This window comes from Micropterus salmoides, unplaced genomic scaffold (assembly GCF_014851395.1).
Source record: "Micropterus salmoides isolate LMB-PRFRI ecotype aquatic unplaced genomic scaffold, ASM1485139v1 Ms_hic_scaffold_15, whole genome shotgun sequence".
In the NCBI taxonomy this organism is placed as follows: Eukaryota; Metazoa; Chordata; class Actinopteri; order Centrarchiformes; family Centrarchidae; genus Micropterus; species Micropterus salmoides.
Window position 1 is genome coordinate 7,658,295 of NW_024040596.1, and position 26,386 is coordinate 7,684,680.

General features: G+C 38.9%; 1 protein-coding gene across 1 annotated transcript in view; it reads left to right on the top strand.

Annotated features, from left to right (window-relative positions):
- The window catches only part of lrp1bb (low density lipoprotein receptor-related protein 1Bb), a 264,366-nt gene that overhangs the window by 153,884 nt on the left and 84,096 nt on the right, over nucleotides 1–26,386 (top strand). Inside the window, exons 24-32 of the mRNA XM_038720173.1 lie at nucleotides 1,878–2,075; nucleotides 2,733–2,937; nucleotides 9,757–9,921; nucleotides 10,267–10,511; nucleotides 13,658–13,789; nucleotides 14,013–14,240; nucleotides 14,647–14,821; nucleotides 15,115–15,209; nucleotides 17,762–17,911. Coding sequence (XP_038576101.1) covers nucleotides 1,878–2,075; nucleotides 2,733–2,937; nucleotides 9,757–9,921; nucleotides 10,267–10,511; nucleotides 13,658–13,789; nucleotides 14,013–14,240; nucleotides 14,647–14,821; nucleotides 15,115–15,209; nucleotides 17,762–17,911 — 1,593 coding nt within the window. The remainder of the gene's footprint in view (nucleotides 1–1,877; nucleotides 2,076–2,732; nucleotides 2,938–9,756; nucleotides 9,922–10,266; nucleotides 10,512–13,657; nucleotides 13,790–14,012; nucleotides 14,241–14,646; nucleotides 14,822–15,114; nucleotides 15,210–17,761; nucleotides 17,912–26,386) is intronic.

The following is a 26,386-nucleotide window of genomic DNA, read 5'->3' on the forward strand; positions in this document are numbered from 1 at the left end:
AGATAGCATTGCAACTAGTTTGGTAATAACACCGAAATGTGTCATTGAAGCAAGGACACTATTTTAATTGCATTCGTGGGCAAAACGGTCTGTTCCCTAAAGCGTGTTTTAGTCTAGAGTGCTGTGAAGATAAGCCTTGGAAAAAGGCCTATTTTTGAAAGATTGTGTGTGTATGTGTGGTTTCTATGTGTTGATGAATTAGTTTGAATCTGTACAATTGTCCGTGTGTGACAAATTCCGAGTGTTAGTTGTACAAACATTTCTCAGAGGCAGCAATAATCTTCCTGATTGAGCTAAACCTCAACGGGTTAGGCCGGAGAAGTTCAGCATGCAAGCACTGTTGCCGGCTTTAGGACTTGTCATTAGATTTAGTGGCATATTAGAGACACTAAGAAATATATTTCTCAAAAGAGGCGACTTACAAATGTATTAACTTTTTAAGAAGATGGAAAAATGTAATGAGTTGATATCCAATATGTTTTGCTACAGATTGGTTTGGCTGCAACTGATGCATATAAATGTGCACTACATGGTGGTGTAAACTAGTGAGATGTGTTTGAAAGTATGTCCTGTACACAATGGATCAGGAGAGAGGAAGAGAGCAAGCTGAAAGAAAACATATATTGAGCTAAAAATTAAGGTAAATTGCTTCAGTTCCCCTGCACCCTACATGTCCACCATATTTTGATGTAATTCAATCACATACACATGCATTGCTTGTCAGCAACAGTCATTCAGTGGTGGAAGAAGTACTCTGATCATTTACTTAAAGCTAAAGTGCGGGACTTTTACATATAAATAAACAGACATACACTTACATACAAGTCCTTGTAAGACAAGTTCACACAATTCTGATTAAGTCTATCACTGCCAGGTAAATATCTCTCTACTCGCAGTATACCAGGGTTTAATATCGGGTGTTTGTGGTGACATTCCTGCACTGGTGGACCGGTAGTGATGTGTTTTATGCCATCCAGCAATGGTTGGTTTGCCAGAGCTGAAGAGGGGAGCAACCTAGCAGCAGCAACTCAGTATGGCAGAGCCTAAACGTCGTAAGCGCATAAGTGTTGTGTAATTACTGTCACTGTCAGAGGTGGGAGGCAAAAGTTCCGCACTGCAGGTTTAGGTAAAATTTGTAATACCACTGTTAAAACTCTCTGTACAAGTAAATTTCCTGCACTCAAAATTTTACTTTATTAAAAGTACTAAAAGTAAAAGTACTCATTATGCACAATGGCCCAATTAAAAATAATATATATTATATTATTGGATTGTAATTATTGATTGATTATGTATGTATAATTTTAATGTGCAGCGGGCAAAGGAGGGCTAATTTAAATAAGCTAATTTAATGAAAAATAAACAAATACCTTTTAAAAAGTACCTAACATAATAAATATTGTTGTAAGTGGGCTTCATGTTCAGTCTGAGTGCACCTTTTAAATATTAACCACCTGGTGCTGTAGTATGAAGAGATTTAAGGGGCCTAGAGGTGAATTAGGGCCGAGGACTTTCTGACCAATGATAAACTGTGACCTTGCTTATCAAGGTGTAACCAAAACGATTTTAGAGGAAATGTATTTTCCTCAAAGTAAAATGTGTGAATACATACTTGTAGGTAGATTTGTGTGGGTGTGTGTGTGTTCATCGGAGCGTGCCTGTGTGCATGCGTGTGAGATATATATATATATTTTTCAGAAAATTCATTCAAGCATTTAATACATTCAAGACACACTCATGTTACTGCCACTGCAAAACACTTACTCAATACTGCACATGTTATTACACATTGTCAATTACCAATTTACTGAAAACATCGCTCAGCCCTATGTGGCACTCGAAAACCGTGCTTGTTTCCTGTTTTTCTCCTTGGCCAGATCCCTTTGAGGCTTTCATCATTTTCTCAATCCGGCACGAGATAAGACGAATAGACCTTCACAAGCGGGACTACAGCCTGCTAGTGCCGGGGCTGAGGAACACCATTGCACTAGACTTCCACTTTAATCGCAGCCTCCTTTACTGGACAGATGTGGTGGAGGATAAGATCTACAGGGGAAGGCTCTCCGAAACTGGCGGTATGTGCGCACACACACGTACACAATTTCTACATATCTAAAGACTGCAATGATGTATAGGCTAAAGAGAGTTGTGTCTTGCTGATCTGTACTCCAGCAGCTGTAATGGATGTCTAAGGTACTGCCGGTGATAAGGCTCTGTTTTACTCTACTGTCTTTACACATACTCAGCTGTTATACAACGAGGTGAGATTGTCTCTCCCTGAAAATTTATGTCAGATTGACCAGAGTTAAAATAAAAATACTGCGGGGCTTCAGCAGTTGTAGTACAGGATCTCCCCCTCATAAAATGATGCACCAGAACTTCTCATTCACCTTGTATATTTTTGTGGGTGGCAGTACATTTACTGGGTTCTCCTGCCTTTATTTCCCTCTGCAGAGCTGTAGAAATCGCCTCTTAGCTGTACCTATCCCACTTTTTGTTGAGACGCACATAAAAGCCTCAACATCCGAGAATAATTGTAACAGCTAGATTATGAATATTGCGGGGAAATCATTGTACCATGCTTAATGGAACGAAAGCAAAGCAGTCTTTTGCTTTGAGAATGTTTTCCTGAGCACTGTAAAGAGACACCATCCAGCCACGCTGCCCCTTGACTATAACGTATGTTTGTGTTACATTGTAATGCTGTTGTGTTGTTAATATTGTTTTTTCAGGGGTGACAGGGATAGAGGTTGTTGTGCAGCATGGTCTGGCCACCCCAGAGGGCCTGGCTGTGGACTGGATAACAGGGAAACTGTACTGGATTGACAGCAATCTTGACCAGATTGAGGTGGCCAAGCTTAACGGAGATATGCGCACCACACTGATTGCCGGAGGCATGGAGCATCCACGGGCCATTGCTCTCGACCCAGGGCAGGGGTATGTTGTGCACTTACTCCCACATACAGCGCTTGCTGGTAGCTGTGCAAACTGAGATTATTGGAATAAAGTAAAATGGCGACCTCCTTGTATTTCTCACTTCTGCATCTGCCTTGATGTATGAAGATGTCTGCCGTGCTAAGGTCCATTAAGGTAGCAGATATGGAGTACATCAATAACAGTGCTGTGTGCTCCATTCCAGTAATGACAACTGATGTAGCTAATCCCCCACCACCACCATTGATCCTGCTTTATATGCTTTACTACCATTTCATTCTTGTTCTCTGGCAATGTTTTTCTTTAGCAGTTTAAGCAAGACCTTCAAATAAAACCCCAAAATATGCTCTGTTTTTTTTATACATCATTCCCCTCTGGGCCAATTTTCAAAATCATGGTTGTTTATCCCACTGAGAGACATGGGGAGAGTTATTGTAGACTGATCTGTGGCTCTGTAATAGCAGCCTTCCCTTTGCCCTACAGTCAGGAAGCAAGACTTCAGAGAAAACACAGCATCTATTATAGTACAGTGCATTGATTATAATTTGTTTTTCTTGGTATAACAAGTGTTACAATAAGCTTCTTATTTTGTTAAATTATGTTATTGGATGGTGTCACACTGGGGGAAACAGATTTGACTCATTATTAGCCACTGATGCAACACACCTGGGAGGATTTGATATTGCATGTTGTTTTGGAAATTTGAAACTTTACCATCCCTGTTAGAAATGAAACTGAACTACCTAAACAGGAAACATGAGGGACAAAGAGGAAAATCCTCATGTCAAAAGCCAGAGTTATGATATCTTATGTTGCAGGATGGCTTAACACAGCACACATTTGTATTTGTTTGTCACGTTAAAATTCTATTATTTATAATCAAATAATATTTTTTTTGTAACAAGGCACATTTTCTTGTTATAATGACATGTCAACAACAACTATATTCTTATAATAAGAAACATATTTCATTGTTGCATGTGTATGTGGCGTGTGTATGTTTGGGAGGTGCCCACTAATCTGTTTGTGTGTGTTTCACTATTTATGTTTTCCTTACATTTTAATCTGTTAATGAGATTTACTGAACGGTAAATGGTTTTATAGCTCCTTTTGGGACGCACATTACAAAACATCATATTTGTTCAGCATTTTGTCATTGTAGTTCACTGAAAATAAACAGCGATTGTTTTACTGTTGGCATAGTCTTACATTTGTGCAAGATTTCGTGGTTGGTTGTTTAGGGATGCAATTTTGTTTTAGTGGCCACTTAAATCTATTGTGGTTCTCTGATCAAAGATCAGCCTTGTTCAGGACTAAAAGTGCTTTAATCCTGTCTGGTTTAGGACCATAGGTAACATAAATGCTGAGGGTGATGGAAATTACTGATAAAATAATTTTAACAACTTCTCTTTAGGTGCTTGTTGTATTGTATATTGTAATGGAAAATTGGATGGGAGTTGTATCGACACAGTCTTCTATGTCCTTACTTCTTACTTGGATTAAATTAATTGGCGGAGGACAGTTGCCATTTAACGATGCCATGTGGCATCCATGTTGGCTTACTTTTAATTTGATTAATGAAGAATAAATGTGAAAATATATTGTTAAATTGTAAATATGTAACAAGAGCTTGTCAATTTACACAATCCTATCAGCTTGTGTACATTTATTTATTTATTATATTGTAGCATATAGGGAAGACTCACAGCATGCACCAGGAAACCCTTCACATGGACAAAAGTCTCATTTTATGAGTGTACCTGCATTGTTAATGGTGTAATAGGTCAATTATTTTTATTAACAATAATTAAACGATATTTGGCTTCCTTCAAAAATGTGTTTGTAAAAGTCTAATATTGTAATAGCTTGCTCTTGTAAATTGGATATAAATTTTTGCTTACTAAACAGGTCTTATTTATTTATTTAAAACTGAAGCATTCAAGTAAAAACAATATAAAAACACTGAAATCACCAGCGCAAGTATTAAACAGTGCACCTATGAAGCATTTTCATCTGTCGTTATAGCCGTGAGTTCTGTCTGTAGTTGTTGTCTTAGTGGCTTTGATCCTGTCATCATCACTGTAGCTGTGTTTGAACCGGAATGTGTGTTTGTGCTGGTAACTTGGCTAGTTTAGGCCTGTCATGGATAGCTGACTCCCAAAGCTTATCATATTTTTGATATTGTGTGCAGTGGTTAGTTTGTGGTCTTTAACGGCAACCAATTTTCGACAGACAGTTTGCAGATGACGTCTTCTGATCAAGATCTGTATTTTCACAGATTTTGTATTTTCTATCGCCATATATTGTGAGGCTGGTGGTGTCAGTGTTTTATCTCCTGGGGTCGTTTGTTCACTCACGTTTATCTTCAGTCATGAAATTTTCGGCAGCTATTGCTTGTTTAAATCCAGCACACGTGTACTGCATGCTTGATGCACTGAATGCACGGACAAGGTGTTTTTTATTTTGTGACGTAGCCTACTCGAAAGGTCAGCTCACACATCGTTAAGATATTACCGTCATCATTGTCTTTCATCATCGAATTGTATTTTCCCAGAGGTTAAGTAACTGGGCAATAGATGTGTCTTTGCACTTTGCACTCTTATATGCACAACAATGGTCACATATTTTCTTCAGGGTTTCTTTGTTGAAGAATAACAATTTTAAAAAGTCTAAAAGTGAATACAGTGGTTTTTGATTTGTATCTCTTTTTGACTACTGACTTTTGTTTTAATTAGTGCTGGGCAACAATTAAAATCTTTATTAGCTTTCGGCTTATGTGCGTGTGTTCACTCACACAGACTTTACTCAAACTTGAAATGACGTTACAAGTTGCACAGGGTGCTGATGTTGGCTTCGGTTGTTTGATTGGCTGCGTCATTAGCAAGCAAGAGGCTCACCTGCTGCCGTGATAACGGATCGCAGGTGGAAAAATACAGAAAAATATGACAGCGTAGTCTGCTGAAGCCCTCCCTCCACTGCTTGTTTGGATGGATGATTTGCAGGCTGGTCAACATCCCGCTCCTCCTGTGACCCATGGATTGAACGTATGTGTATTCAGAGCCAGTGAGCAACGGACTTTCAAAATAATAATAATAATTTTTTTTAATAACTGCGTTTACTTGTACTAATTTTAATATATCATGCAGGTAAGAACTGTTGCTGTAAGTATGCTGTAAAAAATGTTATGCAAGGAGAGAAACTGATTAGAAAAGTGTAGAGGTGTCTTACTGGGGAAGGAAAAAAGCACTCACCCACTCCTGCAGAGACCCATGCTGTACAGGCCAGGCGCTCCATCAAACTGTCAATGTTTGCCGGTGCCAACAGGCGATAAAGCTGGTGAAAGATCATGTCCATGTCACTTTATTGTGACTCTAATGGTTGGTCAAGGCACCCTGGCTGGACAAGGGTAGGAACGAGGTCGAATAGCATGATCCTTTTTGTACCTGAAGGTTCGATTAAATTAGCCTTCCATTCCATAGAAATTTCCCTGACTCAACATTGAAAAAGGATGTGATGTCTTGCTTTTGATATGAATTATAAATAAGTATTTGGTGATTGAAGACTCTAAATGGTGCATGAGAGTGCAGCAGTAAATTGTAGTATTTGTTTTGTGTGTCACAGGACTGTACTTAATAGTGTGTGTGAACCAGTGTTGGGCAAGTTAATCAGATATTGTAATATATTACTAGTTACTTATTACTCCTTAATAAAGTAATATTATTACTTTACTTATTACTGGGTAATGCAAATGCTCCGTATTTGTATAGCGCCTTTCTAGTGTTCTCGACCACTCAAAATGCTTTTACACTACCTTGCATTCACCAAAGTGCTCAAACAGAAACTAACATTCACACACATTCATACACTGGCGAACAGCCGCCAGGGGCAATTCGGGGTTCAGTATCTTGCATGCAGCTGGAGGAGCCGGGGGTTGAACCGCCGACCTTCCGATCAACCCGCTCTACCACCTGAGCCACAGTCGTGGATAAAAGTAACTAGCTATGTTACTCATTACGTTACTATATTACTTTCTTGGGTTTCTCACAGAATGACGGTAGGGTGTATTCTATCTTTGGACAGGTTTGTGCAGCGGTGTTCACAAGAGAGAGAGAGAGAGAGAGAGAGGTGCTGCACCAATAGATGCTCCTCAACACAGCTCTTCAATCAAATATGATTTTAAATTTAAAAAAATTTTAAATCTGTATTTGGTGGTCAGCGATGATAATTATCCAAATTATAGGCTTATTATGGGAAACACTGCTTTCCCTACCACCCCCTTGACTCCCAAGCAAAGCAGTCTCTCCCGACTTTTTAAATAATGTCATATTCATAACAGCAGCAAGGAGTGTGATTTTTACAAAGCATATAGCCTAGGCCTAACATTTCTTAACACCACCGGCTGAAAAAAACAAAATTAAAATAAAGTAAATCCCGAATTTTGAACGGCTGTTTTTCTGCGTATTTACCCTGTTCAGAAGAGCAGTATTCAGTAGTTACAAAACGTTACGTTAACGCCACTCTCTCCCGACGAGTCCAAGCATCGGTGACAGTTGCTGTGTTGCTTCTGCAGATGCTTCAATAAATCAGACATAGAAACGTTCGCTGTTGAAAGCTTTTTGCTGGTCGCAATAGACGCAATAGAGTTTACAATAGACGACAATGTTCTTTGCATCTTGGACTGTGACACAATAATGGCAGTAGCTACTTACAGCTGTGGAAAGAAGGCCTCTCTCCCTCCTTCTCCATTCTTCCTTTAGTTTTTCGCTATCAGCGAAACAAAGCAGCAACAACAAAGTCCGGTACCACTGAGCTGCCACACAGTTGTCATACATGTCAAGGATGGTGTGTTCAGTAACGAGTAACAGCATTACTTGCATTAGTAACTGTAATAATATTACTCTTTTAGAAAAGTAATTGGTTACACTACTAGTAACTGAGTAACGTGTTAGCGCCCAACACTGGTGTGGCCTGCTTGATGTCTTGAGTTAACGTGCTGTTAAACTTAGCCAAATGTAACATGTATTTTGTTTGAGGCAACGCAATTTTTATGAAAAGCACAATTTTTCCAATAATTTTTTTTAATGATATCAATGGATTGTATTGTGGTGACCCACACCGTCTCCTCCTCATTTATCACACTCCACAGTATCCTCTTAACTGAGCATATTGGATATGCTTGTTCTTTGTTAGCTGCAATAACTGAAACTTATTCATATTTATAAGTGGTTAAACTTTTGAAAATGTTAAAACAACCTGCTTTCCACCTTATATGCCCTCAATCTAAGAGCCTGGCACTAGGTTTTGCAAGTCTGATGTTGCTTTTTGTGTTTCCCTGGTCTGCGAGAAAGATGTTTAACTCATCTGTAACCACAGTACTGGAATCTGTATCACCCATGTGATATTCTCAAGCCAGGCAGGTAGTGATAGTAGACATCTGCCTGGTAGGTTTCTTGTTGCCCTGTTCCTCTCTTGATGTAGGGAGTTTAGGTTTAATTTTATGGCAAAAAAGCAAAACAAAAAATACATCACAAACCATTCATCCTTGTGGGAACTTCTAGCATCTCAGCATCCTCTCTCCTGATGTCTCCTGGGTGTGTTGAATCAACTCATATGTGACTTATCTTAACAATGTTTATTGACACATGTATTGCTTGCTTTAAAAAAACATTAAATATATTTTGTTGCATCCAGTTACTTTCCAGTTTGATAGATTTGTATACATATATGTAAAAGATACAAATAAATTAGGGGTGCATTAACTTTTACTGGCGAGTAATTACAAAGTAATTAGCTATTGATTCAAACAAGTAGCTGTACTTTATCTACTGTAACTACTGTTGTGATGAAAACACAGTTGGGAGACTTTATGTTTTTCCGATCTAAGAATAGAACATCTTTTAGATAAAGGTAGTAAAAATTATATTTAAAAAAAAAATCTATTTTCTCTGTTGCTGTGTTCCTAGCAATTTCACATTAGATACTTACATAGGATAAATGCATCTGAGAACTTGTCAGTGGTTGTATATTATGGCCAGTATATTTCAGATTTAAGCAAAACCCAGACATTCCTAAAATCAATTTAACACTCTTAAGAAATGAGTAATCTGCCCATGCACTCTCCTATAGAACTTTTTCACATCTGGCAGAATGACTACATTTCATGGCTGTACAGAGTAGGATTAATGGGTCCTTTTGGTGCCTAAAGGCGCATTTCCATTCCAGGGTAATAATTCTAATCTAATTACTTGAGTCCACTCAAAGGACTGGGCCATTGATCAGGGAGGCCTTATCAAGTGTATAAGGTTATTGATCTGGACAAGGATTTTTTTTTCCTAACACAGTTTCATTGTCGTCGTTGTGTGATTTAAGCTTGAGCACCCATTTTCTCTGTTCTAGCTGACTTTGTGGACCAAGGCAGGACAGTGAGAGGTTGTACTAGGACTCAGGATACTGTAGATGGTCTCGTCAATGACGGTGTTCATTTTCAGGCCTCAATGAGCTGTGAAAAGTCATAATAAAACAGATGGCCTCCCGTTTCAAGGCCTGACGCAGATGTTGAGGGTTGCACTGGATCGCTGGCGCTGTTCTTGGACAGTCATCACTGCAACTGTCTGTGTTAAAGCGTACAATTACAACAACATTGTATATGGGAATACTTGCAGTATAATGTCCTTGACAAGTACAAATGGTGGAGGAGCTATTGTCAGATGGTTATTGGGTTTTATTAAACTAAAGGTCGTGCAGCGTGTATGTTACTGCTTGTCCTCAGAAAAGCAAACAGACAGTGATCAGTACTAACTGTTTTTGGGTTTCTGCTCTAAGGATCCTCTTCTGGACTGACTGGGATGCTACTTTCCCCCGAATCGAGGCTGCATCAATGAGTGGAGGAGGTCGACACATTGTGTTCAAGGATATGGAAATCGGCGCCTGGCCTAATGGACTGACTCTGGATCACTTGGAAAAAAGGATTGTTTGGACAGATGCACGGTATACGATTGGAGTTTCATATTGTATGCAAAACCATTCACACTTTTTATAACTTTTAATACATGTATGACATTATAGACTGCAAAGGATTCACCATTCCCTGAGTAATGTTTCTTGACTCTCCATTCTCCCATTGGCCATTAAATAATGGAGGACATATAATATTTAGAGATTTTAGTACAATGGCCATATTTAGTTTTAAGTGGGTCTTGAACAATTTAAAAGTTCCGTCAGAGGACTGGTGGTTTACACTTTGATCTGCCTACTTCTAATGTTCTCTTTCAATGCATTTGAAGAGCAGTTTAAACTTTGATATGGCTCTCTGTGTTGGTCTCCTTTGAACAGCTCTGATGCCATTTTCTCTGCCCTCTATGATGGAAGTGGGGTCATTGAGATCCTCAAGGGCCACGAATACCTGTCCCATCCCTTTGCTGTGTCTCTCTTTGGAGGCAATGTCTACTGGACGGACTGGAGGACGAACACTTTAGCGAGAGCAAATAAGTGGACTGGGCGAAATGTCACAGTCATTCAGAAGACGAGTGCTCAGCCTTTTGACTTGCAGATCTTCCACCCCAGCAGGCAGCCACAAGGTTAGAACAGCTTTTCTGGCTTTACTGTACTGGGACACTCACATAAAAGGGACATTTCCCTATGTTAGCTGGAACCAGGTCTGTATATAATTTGTCGGTAAGAGTCCAGAATCATAACTGCAACTAAAAAGGCATAAGAACAGTCCCCATATCATTTTGGCCATGTCACAAAAAGGGGGCTGCTCAATCAAACTCAATCACATCCTATCATATTCCACTCTGCAGGTAAACCAAAATAATCCAGATCAAATTTGGCTATAATGTTCCATTGCCACTGGATAGTGACTGAGGATACATTATCCTTTAAAACACATTTCATTCTCATGTTGGAAATAGGGGAAAATCCAACATAATGTAATTAATTTCCGCTTCTGTCTCTGCATTCATTTGGCCTGTCAATCAATGAGCATGTGTCTGAATGAAAAGGTACTCATGCATAGAATTAGCTAGTTTGAGTAAATGGCACCTCTGAATGTGTTTTTCTCATCATCCGAATTATTCTAATTGGCTCATACCACTATATTAAAGCTTTTTCTTGTTTTATTTTTTTACTGAATGTGAATAAAGAGAGCTGCAGAATGAGAAACACATCTGCCAATTGATAATTCTAGCATATCCAATAATCAAATCAATTAGTAATGTTAATAATGGGTGGTGACAGGAAATATATGAAATAGTTCTGAAACATCAGTAATATTGCCGCAATTTCTTTTCAGTGAATGCTTCTGAATCTGTGTCTGTCACACTGCACTAGGAAATCAATTTTCTGAGAAGCAAAGTAAGCCAAGATTCTGACCACAAAGTACACACTACTGATATGCTGTCTGACAGAAGGCCTACATATGTGAGCCAATCTTTATTTGATATGCAGATCAGCTTGCTAGATATATTGCCAAGCTGAAATTAATAGCATAAAATCTGTTTTCAGATTCTTTTTCTATTGACTTTATTGTGGGGTTTTTCTCAGTAAAATAGGTTGTTTGAATGTTTGATTGATTTGCAAAGCAGCCCCCCCCAATATAACACTGGATTATGGAACATTATGGAATGGCCCCTGATTGATGGATTCATTTCTATCACTACTACCTTTTTCAGCATTGCCAAGTTTCACATTTATTCTCTTAGCTTTATTCATATGTAAGCCCCCATCCCTGGGCAATAAAACGGTGCTAATCGGGTTTGCATCTATTCAGTGATTCCATTGCTTCTCCTGTGTGTCATGAGTTAATTTGCTTGTTTCCTTCCTGTATCTGGATTCTCATGACTGTTCACCATAGATAAGTGTGAGCAAATGGGACTGCCTTTCCAAAGAAGACAGTACGCGTGCCTAATCCTATTTAAAGAAAGCTCGTGGGGGTGGGGGCTATTATCCACTCTAGCCAGAACCAAGGCCTAGAGATGTGATGCTCCACTAGACCCTGAAAATCTGGACAAGAGAAAAAGAAAAGGAGGGATGGATGAAGAAGGGAGAACTGAACACCAACATGCAGCTGGTCTTAGCAGCTCCACTGGAGGCATATACAGCCTGTAAGGCAAGGCTGTGTTTTAACATTAGAATGGGTAAAAAGCATTTGCAAATTAGGAAGCACATTGGCAGTCCCAAGGCCTCATAACAACACCAGATAATTGGTTGATTATAAGAGGATCACAAAGAAACAGACATGTCCATTGCACCATTATAAAGAGCAGAAAGTAGACAAATTACCTTTTGATCAATAAGATGACATAATCTTTTTGATATCAGAGGTGTTGCTGAGGATAATTCAGTCTTTTTATAGTCATATTTTTTCACAATGCGGGCAATGCTTTACAGAAACAATCTAATATGTATGCCATTTAGAACATAGACAGTTAATTTTGTCAACAGTATTATCATGAAAAATATGATAACCTTTGAAACAAATATGCACAAGAAATATAGGTCTCTCTAGAAAGAAGCACTTGTATACTGAAGAGCATCATCTCTACACTGGGTCTTGTCTGAATATGACTTTAAGATTGGAAATTAGTATTTTCTTTATTTTTAGGGAGTACCACCATTTCCACTGCCTTAGCATAGCAGTGGACTGATTTTTTTAAATGTATATAACACCTTGGTTTTGTTGTTGCTGCCTGTCATCCCCATAAGAGCATGATTCAGGTGAATGCGGCACTGTTCAGATGTCTCCCTATTAGCATACTCAGTCAGCTGGGTGCTGCTTCCAGCTCACAGAGACAGACTTGGATTTTTTTTTTGTCTTAAATAAGTCAGATTTGTGATACAATGGGCTGAGTGTTGCTGAAGGAGCCCAGGAAATTAACTTTGAATGAGCTTGTTTGACATGAATCATCCAGAGGTGATGGAGAAATGGAGGTGTTTGATGCATGAAATGTGGTTGCAGCATGACGGAAATAATTGAACTGTGAGTGACTTTCTATACTTTTGCTGAGGTGATTTATTCTGAAAGAAGAGTAAGAAATTCATGAAAACTGACTCCATGTATGACTCCTATAACATCACTGTTCAGGTAAAAGCTGTTGAAAATTCAGCTTGCTGTGCTTGTCTAGTAGAAACTGTCAGCAGTTAAGGGTCTTAAACTGAATATTCTGTTATCCTACAGTAACATGATAATATGACATAATGTCACACTTAATTCCAGAGAAGTGTCACAGAGTAAACAATATAATCAATCTTTTATATTTTATCATTTATTTATCATTTATCCTCTTTAGACACAAGTCAACAAGAGACCAACCTAAAAAAAAACAAGCATGGGCAGAAGCTGAGTGAAAATCATCCTCTGCATAACATGTTCTGTTTACATTTAAAATAAGTTAATAATAATTTATAACTTTTCTCTTGGCTGTGTTGCCTTATATTCATATTATTGTTGTTGTTGTTGTTGTTATCAATGAGTACCAGGGTTTTCATAATTCTGACATGCTTTCAAGATTTATCTCTTTTTTGCTATTGTACAGCAAGAACAATATTGTAATTATAGTTGTTTTCAGAAATGCTTTTTGTCACTTTCAAAGTACACTTTAAGTTCCTTTCAGTGGCACACTCACACAGACCTGTAAATGTCATGTTGCAAAGGCTGTTAATCTCAACTTCCTGTGTTCTGAAATGTTCCCTTTTTTCTTTCTCTCTCCTCCCTTCCCATCAGCGTCCAACCCATGTAAAGAGAATGATGGACGTGGTCCTTGTTCACATCTGTGTCTCATCAATTACAACCACACTGCGTCCTGCACCTGTCCACACCTTATGAAGCTCTCACCCAACAAACAATCCTGCTTTGGTGAGCAAGAACACCTTCCTCATTTTTCATGCTTTCTCCTTATGTTATCAGAGTGACAATATACTATGTAAAGAACAGGAGGTGTTTTGTATCACATATGAATTTCTTTTGATTGACATCAGCATTTACATCATGTTGTTATTCTCATACTCTCACCTGGATCTGGAAAAAGTCAGCAAAGAAGCATTTGCTTGAATGACTGATTTCTTAATCATCTCACCAGCGTTGAAAAGGTTCCTCCTGTATGTGCGGCGGTCTGAAATCCGCGGTGTGGACATTGACAACCCCTACATGAACGTAATGACAGCACTGACTGTCCCAGATATCGATGATGTCACAGTGGTGGACTATGATGCCCAGGAGGAGAGGATCTACTGGGCTGATATCAAAACCCAAACCATCAAGCGGGCCTTCATCAATGGCACCCAACTAGAGACCATAATTTCTGCAGGTGGGTGCATTCCAGACATCTACAGTATATAAGATACAAAGTCAAAGCTATGTGTGGTAACAGTGTATGTGTGTACCAGCTAATCAACGTTAATTGATACACACATACTCTTGTTGTTGGTCATGGACAAGGATTATTTATTATAGTATAATAATTGTTGTGATTAATATGTAATTGTTATAAATTGCAATAATAATTGGTGTTTCCTCTCTTTGACATGATTGCAATATGCAAGAAATATATAAGTAAAAGTATACCTCAAAAGTATAGTAATTTGTTGCAGACCATTAATATATTTATTTTGCTTATGGTAGATGTTAGATCATGTTAGCATATTTATCTGATCTTATTGACATTATAGTTGTGTAAAGCAAACAGTTTTTTTTTTTCATGCTCTCCCTGACAGACATAGTGAACTGCCGCGGGCTGGCTTTAGACTGGCTTTCCAGGAACTTATACTGGCTCAGCTCTGAAAATGACGAGTCGCAAATCAATGTGGCTCGCTTTGATGGGTCCCTGAAGACCTCCATCATCCACGGCATTGATAAGCCAAGGTGCCTTGTAGTGCACCCCGCCAAGGGGTAAGTAGATTAGAGCAGTGTGAGCACTTCATCAGTACCTCAATGCATAGAATTAGGAAACCTGACTACAGACCTCACCTGTACGAAACAGGGATCATAGCCTTGTTGTTGTAAGAAGAACATGTTCAAAAGCTTGACATGTTTGTGCAGATTGTTAGTTGGAACAAAATGTATTGGCTTACATTCAATTTTCCATTAATAACAACATACCGTTCATTGACTATGCTGTAAACCTCTTTATATTGTGTTCGACATTATACCAATAATTATTCACCTCACACCTGCCCACACAGAAAAATTTATTGGACAGATGGCAACACCATTAACATGGCCAACATGGATGGGAGTAACAGCAAGGTCCTCCACCAGAATCAGAGGGATCCTGTAGGTGAGTATGGGAGCTTTGGATAGCATACTGAGTTGGGCCACCCATTCAGCTATATCTCAAATGTGACTGAGCAGAGAAGATTGGTTTTACATGTTTACATTTATTTTCAAGTTCTGTCTTTTAAGTTTACATAAACTTAGTTTGTTTACCAAATCTGATTCGATGTGACTCTCAATAACTAGATTAAAGCATTTACGTGGGCATTTGCAGTAAGTCAGTTTCTCCATTTCAAGTGCACTTGATTTGTTTGATTTGTTTTATTGGGCTACTGTGGAAGAATGTGTGGTAATTTGTAATTTGTCAGTTTTGCCTGGTTATGGATTCAATTTATGGTAATTTAATTCAATTAAATTTTCCAGCATCAACAGCTGTGCCACTGTATGCACCACTTTGCGTCTGTGTTCACTATATTCCAAATTCATTTGAAATAATTCCCCTATTTGAACCTTAATTTGACAAAGGTAACCCGATTAAGGGGTTTACATGAAAGTTGTAATGCAAGGTGTGGCAAGTCAAGCAATGCTGGATTTTTTGGAAATATAGACAAACAATAACATAATAATCATTTAATTTGAAATCAAATCAAAATAAAAGGTTTAAAAAATGCCATTTTAGTTACTGCTGATAGAATTCTTGTGTTACAACCAACCTGACAGACATCAAGGATTCACACTGCCAGGGTTGATGGATAGATGCTTCTTTATCTACGGATCCTCTTACAGCTTCCGATTATGAAGGCCGCATCCTTAATGTAATTTCACATAAAGTTTCCTTCAATCCATCCTGGTATAATCTTGTCCTATAACAGAAAGAATTATTGCAAGAAAAAGTAGCCCTCCACTTGAGGGAACATTACAGCTATTAATTGAATAACCTGGTTTGAAATGTTAGAATATGCTGTCCTCAAGACATCAGTCCGCAGGTATAGAGTAAAAAGATCTACCATAGCACAGTGTCATGTCCAAAATTGGTGCTTGTACCATACAATTGCTTTGTAATGTTAATGGTTTTTACTTTTTTCCCCCCACGTCTATCTGTCAAAGGCTGCTTACCATATCTCCTGATGAGGTCTTGTGTTTTGCACATCTATTGTACACCATTGAGATTGTTTCCTTTGAAAAGCTGAACAGCTCTACAGCAATGCTCAAACCCACCCTCCTGGCTCAAATGTCTTTCCCACTGACTTATAGATCATCTTTTAAGCCACTCACAAGTGTTGACATCGGGAGGGTTTTGTTTATGTAGTTTGTACTAATATATAGTACTTGCAAACACAAACTGAAGGTTAACATCTTACCTTGTGAGTTCACTCAATTTAGAATTCTCTATTACTGCCATAAGAAATCAAATAGTTGATTAATGGAAATCAAAACATAAATATATGCGTTTCTTTTGTAAACACAGCATAAAGAAAACAGTTTCGAGAAGAGAAAACAACTATGTAAAAACTATTTTGAGAAACCTAACCAGGACAAAGATTGGGATGCTTTTCCACACAAATTCCTTCTAACAGCTGTGAGTAAGGTCAGCCCACACTGTACGCAGTCTGAAATATAATATAGGACACATTTTATACACGTTCATAAGACAAATTTTCTATTATTATACTCACTTACATGTTGAGTGTAAACTATATCAAACATAATGTGTGCTGAAGCGAGCAATTACAACTTGATTTAGCAAAAACAGTCTCTGCTCTTCAACTCTAGTAGCTGTTGTTACACAGTTCAAGGTCAAACTCCCCTTTTGTCACACAAACAGCACCATTGCCTTCCCTGTATTTCTTCATTCTCCTCGGCCTGTCAGTAATACAGATAGCAGGGGGCACCGTATTCCACTGGCTTCATTTATGATTATGGGGTAGACCTGGGGACTAGCGTAAATTAATGATGCATTGTGACTGTGAATCTGCCATAAATCCAACACATGGTGGGAGTTGTCCAGAGGTCCACACTTCAACATTACTTTCACTTTACACCAACAGTTGTATTCTATGAAAAACCATCGCGTTAGCCATGTAATTGATTTAAAAGCAGTCAGTCTCACTCTTGATCAGTTTTCCTGCCAGCTGGAGCTCTTATATAGAGACCCCCCACAAATTTGTGCCAGCAAACACATAAACATTTCTATTAGCTCTCGCTCAACGAAATACACAGAAAGTAAAGTAAATGTTAAGGCTTGCAGTTCTGAAATGTGCTGTTTAGTCAAAAGGAAACTTATATTTCAAATGCAACTTCTCAGTGCTGCATATTTAATTTAATCACAATATACAACTGAATTGTAATTTCTTCATCTGATGGAATGTAATACAGTACAAAGGATGGTTGCAACTTATTGCAATAACAATCTTCTTTGTTTACTGTAATGTCTCAAATATATATTGTGATGATAATTTAAAATATTCACTGTAGTGTGTCTAGTCTACCCGCATTTGAATCTTCTGTACTATTTTATTTAAGCCAACACAATTTGAAGTCAAGCCCTGTTTCCTAGTGAATCCTAGCATAATGAGTGCTAACCCGGTGTCCTCTCTTCACTTGTCTTCCTCTCAGGTCTCTCAATTGACTACACTGCCAACAAGCTGTACTGGATAAGCTCGGCCAATGGCACTATCAACAGGTGCAATCTGGACGGCAGTGGGCTGGAAGTGCTGGAGACTCTAAAGAGAGAGTTAGCTAAAGGCACAGCTCTGGCCGTGATGGGTGAGTGGAGCTTGTCACGAGTGCATCAGATTGCCATTGGGGATTAGTCAGAGTGTGGAGGGATTACGTGTTTAACCAGTTAAGTGGCTGTAGAATAGAGCAGTTCAGCCAGTCCTCGCAACAGTTGTGCCTCACTTTGTGTGAAGTAGCAGGGGCATTAGATAATTAAAACGTAGTGCAGCAGTGATTGATGATTGATTTTCTCACCCCTTTCGTAATGAAAAGGGAGGAGGATGTTCATTATGTGTTGATTCTTGGTATCAGTGCTGAATCCAATGTGTCACACCATCGATCAACTCATAGGTTCATTTAGAAATCTCCTGAAATCTAAGTCAACATGTTCTGGAAAGAACAGAAACAGTCTGTAGCTCACAACCTCTTCGTCTTTTCCCACCTTTTCCTTTTTCGTTCTACACACATACGGGCTTCCAATTAGCACCATATGTTAGTCTTGAACAAAACACATACTAGTTCTGCCACTAGACCATGCTGAAAGTGTGTAAAGCTGCTAAAATTCAGTAACAGCAATACTCAGTGCAGTGCAGCTTTATTTGTATAGCATTTTTCAATACAGGTAACAAAGTGCAATCAATGTAAAACATACACAAGTGGAATAAAAATCTGATCACACACAGTCTATCTGAAACATAAAGATATATAGATAGAAGACCTTAATTATTGGTGTAATAACAGGTCCAAACTGTAGTATTTGGACTCTACCTGTATACTTTAAATAGGTGAAATTTAATTCATCTCCAACCCTCTTTTTTATTTTATTTTAGATCAGTATTTTAAATTATTTCACATCCACACTGCTGTTATCTTGACAATTGGGATGCTTCCCAGTGAGCTATGCAAAGGCATTTTTCTTGCCAAGATTGGTGTGTGTGTGTGTGTCTGGATGAAATTGTAATTTTTTAATTTTTCAGAAAAAAATTGTGTCAGGGTGATACTTTGTATTCTTGAAGCATGCTATTAATCATGGCAGGTCTTCGTTTCCTGTGTGGTGGGTATCTGTCAGCATGTGCAGAGAGCATTAATTACGCTGTTACAGGATAACACAACAGTGGCAGAATGGAATCCCACTGTTTTGTTAGCTGTTAGCATTCTGCAACTCCAAACAACATCTATTTGGTTCATTTTTATGGGCATTTCTCACAGTAAAAACTTTGACTATGGATGACATCTTATATGGACGATGGAGACTTTATTATTGCATTTCACAAATAGGAGATAGAACTTTAGGTGACATAGACTAATGGCTTGGTTCCTGCACAGTAGCAGGTACAGCAAAACAGTGCAATGATGTCTGCGAGTCTCCATCAATCACAATTAATGACATTTTGTTATATTGAGGAAATTGTTTTGAATGGTAGAATGAACAGCACAGCACTGCACTGTTGTTATTGTGCTTTGTTAAATAGATAAATTTCACACTGGTTCAATAGTACATTTGCTGCATGGTAATGCATGACTATATTTAGAAGACAGAAATCTAGTACATTTACATTACTTGGATTCATGCAAGTATATTTAATACTCAAAAGACCTATTTTAACCAGATATCACAACTTTTTAAATATTTTAAGCATGTGATAATTGAATTCACTCCCTGTTGATTCTTGTTGTAGATGTTGATCTGTCAAATATTATATAGATATCAAGATATCAAGTCATAATGTTAAAATTGTTAATACATAAAAGAACTTATGTCTAACCAGTTTATACGTAGGTCTGATTGTTCTGTATCGGTATTATAAGGTATGCCAATATATTTTCAAATGAGAAGAAAATTAGACCATTTATACCGATATAGTTTGATGTTGAGTTAATTAATAAATTTTTCCGTAAAATCCAAGCAGCGTTTTCTCCTCTCTGTCCCTCTGCGCCCAGCTCCCCCACTGTCTAATTTGGCTTCAACGTACAACTAAATATTTATTAACTAAGGGCGTACTCACACTAGGCCCGGTTGCCTTGTACCGTGCTCGGGCACGGCACTGAGGGATCACACTGGTAAAACGAACCGGACTTTGGGGGTTAAATGTGCCCGGGCATGGTACGGATTGCCTAGTTTGCCGATGTTTACTATAAACACTGTTGCTGAGCTAAGAGCATATTTAAAATGCCTCGTAGCTTGAGATTAGTATTTTGCATTTAGTGTAATGTGCACTTGTTGTTGTCTGTCAGACATTCAGTTTTTCACAGTTTACCAAGATGCCGTCCTCCTTGGCAATGGACCATTGAACATATGTACTTGTAAGACATATTGGGTCAGCAGAAAATTAGGCTGGGGGAGACAGCAGGACAGCAGCCAGATATGTCATTTTCCAATCCTGAGCTTCTTTTGCTGTTTGCAAGTAAATGGACTATAGGTGATGTCAGATAAATATCCCTTGATGTTTGTTTTGTCTCCATGGTGAAAGATGTAATTAAGGGTATTTGCTGACTGTGTTTACCCCAATGTTTTCCTAGCTCTTCTCACTGCTTCTTTTTTGTCTTACTAGTTCAGCAAACTGTGATTAGATACCTAATGGAATAATAATTTGGAATTATAACTATTATTAAAATTAGAATATGGATATGCAGCTCAATGCATGTACAATCTGCTTTGCTAGGGGAACAACTTGTTAGGTATTATCAAGCAAGCATGGGTAATTAAGGGTTCTTGAGTCCTCTGTGGGGATTTAGCCAATCAACTTAAATTAGCATTAATCTAACAATTGCTCTACTCTACTCTTGTGGTCTGTGATAGCTTGATCAATCGTCTGTGGAAGCTTGATCACGTGTAAACAAGGAAAGCTCGAGTTCTATCAGGATCTTTAGCTCCCTCACAAGCTGGAGGCAGGGGCACGTACACAACCAAATCGTGGTTGTGGGTTTTGCTGTGCATCTGTGGAGTGCAGTTCTTAGAGCAGAATCAGACAGTAATCTTGTCTCTGATTGCAGCAGAATAAAATATTACCTTCTTCTGTAAGAGACTTGTGATGATGCACCCACAATTGACTGGCAAAATTAAACCCTGACTGTCAGCTTCAGAGAGCAGAATGACTGTAATCGATCCAACTGACAATTCATTTGATGAGCATGCAGCAGTGTGTTAAAACGAACATGTGGCTTGTGTTTTGGCTTTTCCATTTTTTGTGCATGTCTTAGTGATTGTTCTAGCTGGTTGTGAAAAGATATGATGAAGGCAATGTTAGTGACACAAGGGTGATCCACTCAGGTCCTAGGGCTCTGTAACAATTGGATTGGCTTGAGGGAAAGGTAAGGGCTTCTATTTAGAAGGTGTGGGTGATCCATCAACCTGGAATCAAACTCACAGTTGAGGTGGAAATTGAATATGATCTGCCACAATTGAGCAATCGCAGCTAGCCAGTGGTCCCCTCGGCATCCTATTAACACAGGGTGCAAAGCTAATCTAGGCTAGCATTGCCCCCAGGGTCAAATGTTTTGTAAACTGCATGTAGACTGTCATTCTCACTTCTGGGTATTTGTCTGATTTGTGAAAATGAGTTTTACATTCCCTTTAAGGATGGTATCGAGCCTGAAGCTATTAATGCAAGTGGGAATTGTTTCTGTGTGTGTGTGGGATTGATGCTGTGAAATCTAAAGGGAAACCACCCCGATGAAGGCAAGATAGCCAAAAACATTTGGTGAATAAAGCATGGGGTACTGGAGAAGACTTGGGTTAAGAGGGTAATAACTTGCACCAGCTTGTGTGCACCAACAATGTAGCTCAAAAGAGTTGAAATAGCAAAAAAAATACATTAGCTCAGTCATTTTTTTACTATCTGAGATGAACTTTTACAATAGCCTATTTTAACGTTTCAGTATAAGTATAGAGTTGTCTTTCCATTATGTTGCCTATTTTAAAGCATGCCTCCTCAGTGTAATGGTCCATTTTTGCAATTTTGGCCCTTTCTGAAAGGACTAAAATAAGGTCAATTCCCCCATTTGCAGTGTCTATTTTGAAGTAAGAGGAGCCACCTCTTTGCACTTCTGTAGGACTGAAATTGAGAGTTCTTGTCACGTCTGGTATAGTCTGTGGCAAAGGGCCTGGACTGTGCATCACCGATTTCTGCTGAGGGTATCGAAGGCATTGGGGTTGGGGGATGTTGTGGTGGTGGTGGTGGCGGCTGGGTGTTCTGGGGTTAGGAACTTATTGTGCATGTGCCTCTTTACAAAGACACACTCATCACTTCTGCTCACGGCAGCAGCACTACAGAAGCCTGGAGGTTCACTGTCACACAGAGCCGTCAGGGAGTAGATCAAAAATCATGACACACAACAACTGCAGTACATGTCTTCAGATGCAGGTGTTTTGCTTTTACCTCATTACGTATGGTCTTAGAGTAAAAAAAAAAAATTATGAGGAGATGCTGCTTAAAAATAGCTAAATGTTTATGTATCCTACTGTCACGGTTGTGCAAGCTGGCTAACAGAGAAAACGAGGAAACCAAAGTGCAGACTAGGAGGCAGGGCAAGTGCAGATCAATGATTTACTAGCTATAGTCAATGAAATAGGCTTACAGAATCGTGAGGCAGGAAGAGGTCAGAACCAGGGAAGACAGTCCAGACAGTCAATAGGGAGCAGACACAATACAAAATCCAAAAGACAGTCAACGTCCAGGGAAATAAATCCAAAAGCACAGTAAACAAAACACTAAGAATGGCAGGAACCAGGGGTGGAAATGAACTTTTTGCCTCACCTGGTGGCTGGTAGATGAAAAAATCCACCGCCCAAACATATTGTTTCTGACCTTTAAATAAGAGATAAGGTATTATGTCAAACACAAACTTAAAGAAGAGGCCAGAATGAAATTTGAAGCAAAATTATACTATCGCTATTAAATGTACTTTAAACATAACAGTAAATTCTTTTATTTTGTTCAGTATGAAGAAGCGAATGCAACATAAATACGGATATTCTTTCCGCGCTGATCTCCGTATGAAAGCGGCTACACTGTCACTCTCCCCTCCTGCTCCTGTCGCCTAACGCCCTCGCCTTACAAATCTATGCCAATCAAACACAAGTAACCTGAAATGAAGATAAACAATAATCAATGAACGTCTGTAATCCGTGTGTTATTCTACGATTTTAGATCCCTTGGTATATCAGGAACCAATTTAAGTGCGACACACAACCAACAAGAACGCCGGTCTGCTGCTAATTAGGTCAAATAGATATTATATGGCGAATATACGTATTTATCCGCCAATGTGGTGGATAGCCTTCCGACATTTGGCCGCCAAACAGAAAATCCAGCCGTGGGTGTTTATTTCCATCCTTGGCAGGAAGCTTGACACAGGAACAAAGACAAATTTACCAGGGGCGGATCCAGATAATTTTCAAGTGGGGGGCACAGGGGGAAACAACTATTAAATTAGTGGGGCACCCAAAAGTGACAACAAAAATATAGGTTGCCACCGACCACTCTCAACATTTAGACTACCAAGTGGAAACAATTAAATTGCATAGTTGCACGGTGTATTTAGTCTTTACCGAGTTTGTTTGGCTACATTAAATCATTCACCTTGCATATGACCTTTTCATTTTGCACTGTCAACAATAAAATATGAATGTCCCCTTGTTTATATTATCATCAACATTTGGCTATTTTGTGTAATTAGTAAACTCACCAACACAAGCCTAAGGCAGATTAAGTGGATGCAAGTGCAAGAATAACACAATGTACAGCATTATCAATTTTCACAGATTGCAATATTTATCACTTATTTTTCATAATGATAATCAGTACTCTTCACTTTTTAATAATAATCAATCTTAAGCACAATAAGCAGAAGTGATACATTCTCGCAGTGGAAAGCTCTCATCATTTGGAGGTGCAGACACTTCACAACAACTATTTAGCAATTTCGTTGTCAGCTACTTAACAACCTTATGATCTCATCCATATCCAAGGCCTTGGCTCTCTCGGACTCCACACTTAGCACCCTGAGGTCACTTAAGTCTTTCATTGTTCATGGTGGTGCGTAAATGATTTTCTAATAGTTTCAATGTAGAAAAGATGCGTTCACAAGCACCTGTGCTTACAGGTAGGGCCATGGCAATTATGCACAGTCTGAACAGTTCATAGCAGACCACACTGAATGGCTCCAGGAATACTGTGAACTAGCAAACTGGTTAGATTTTTTCATTCCAGCCGCCTTCTTCCTCTCCAAGATCTGCTTGACTTGATGCAGCTCATGTTTAAGAACATACGTAAGAACATCCCAAAAGCTGTTGCTTTTTGGATTGGGTGCTTAAATCCCTTTCATGATAACAGTTACTTTTAGAAAAACACATCTCTACCTCAGCATTCACAGTGTCTAAGATGGGATAGAAAAGTTACCTTTGTTGCGATGTGCAATGTTTTGGATGGCTGTACACAGTAGGACATCAATTGTCGTAAAATACTTCTGTTTTCCATCACCTTTATTTGGTATTGTTTATCCATGGAGTAAAGACGTATTGTTTTCAACACCCGTCTTATAAAAAGTCCATGCCACCATGATATTTAGATGGTCCTCTGCCTTGGCATGCATCTGGAATCCTTCATCTTTATACATGCTTTTTCTAGTTTGAAAAAGATTTTCTCAGGAGTGGAGGAGAACAAAAAATGGCAGCACACAAAACAATGTGCAGTATCCTGGCATTGAGAGTACTCAAGCCAAGTTTACTCTTTGTACCAGGAGGCGTTAAAGGCTCTGTCCGTGCTGAGTGTGAGGGAAGGTAGTCAGGAACGATTGTGCAGGGCCCGCAGCTCTTCTTTGAGAAAAGTCTGGAAATAAAAAGCTTTAAAATAAGTTTGTGGAGCTAATCCTCATAGTCAACGCTGTCATTGTCCAGCACTAAGTCATTGTTAAGCAATGACAATTTTAATAATAACTTCATTTGTATACTACTTTCTAATACAGGTAAGAAAGTGCTTTACAGCAATCAATGCAAAAAAGAGACTAATACTATATGTCACATTTCGAAGTAACATACTGAGGTGTTCTCAAGCGTTATCTGTTTTCAGTCAAAATGTACAAAGACAAGCAATACAAAGGGGCGATTCACATATTGCTACATGGTGGGTTAATAACATTTTGGATTGATTAATAATCTACCTTGGGGACCTTTAGTTGCAGCAAATGTAGGCAAAGGTTGAACTGGGAGGTTGCTGCTACTATCATCCGTTTCTGCATAGTCATCATCAGGTTCGGTGGTCTCCTCCCTGGTGCATCTACAAATATTGATCAGCACAGTTAACAATTTTATTTTTATTTAAATTTAAATTGTACTTTTTACAAAACAAAGCCAAAGGCATACAATTAAAAACTGGACAGCACTGCACAATCCCATCAGTTTAATTTAGTTAATAAAAGTAGTCAAGTCAGTTTTATTTAATTCATCGCTAGTTAACTCTACCTTAAAACACGTACAATACAACACACAGAACACATATAAAGCAATTATTTAAGTGGTTGAACATGATACTTTCCTTGACTATTAAAGTATAATTAACCAACTACAGTAAGCTAATTGTATATTTCCATGGATTTAATTTAATTTACCAAAATCAACAATGAAATCATGCTATTTTCAACCCGCTGGTGTTCTCGTTTACTCATCTAAACTGTTATTGTCTGCGTTTTGAAGTAACGTACAAGTGGCGGCGGCTGTGGCTCAGGAGGTAGAGCACGTTGCCCGTTAATCGTAAGGTCGCCGGTTCAAATTCGGTGCACACAAACTAAGCCCTTAAACAAAAGGACAAAGTCAAGAGTCTTCATTTGTAACAAAGCAATGATTGTCAACATAAGTTAAGTTAGAAGATGTCTGTGAAGATTCTCAGTCATCCAGGTCATAGTTATCCAACGAAGGTTAAAGTCAAGGGCAACTGGACTTGGTTGAAGATACTGGAAGATGTTTTCACAACCTCAGTGGGGTCGTTTGCTAGGATCGTCGATACTGCTGGTTTGTTAGTGTTCCTGGTTGTTGTAACGACAGTTGTTACGGTCGTTAGGACCACCCGTGGCCAAGTCTGAACGACCATCGTTGGCATCTTCACCTGAGGCCAGTAGGTTACATTGGTTGAGTTTTCTGGGAAGTGATGAAAGGACAGCATTGTAAGTGGGGGATAAGTGGTGGCGTAGACCCCCTCCCCTGTTCAATGACGGCTTCTCAACCCGGGTGTAGATGGCTTCCTTGATACCTCTTTCAAACCATCCATTTTCTCTGTCTAAAATGTGCACCTGGTGGTCCTCAAACGAGTGTCCTCTGTCCTTCAGATGTAAGTAGACTGCAGAGTCTTGAACTGAGGAGTTTGCCCTCCTCTGTGGTGTAGTGTTCTCATGACCCCTAGCTTGTGCTTCGATTCACACCACCCACTGGAGCACAAGCTAGGGGTCATGAGAACACTACACCACAGAGCGGAAAACATACCAACAAGCGCCCAAGCCAGAGAGAAGGAACAGAACCACCTGAAGGGG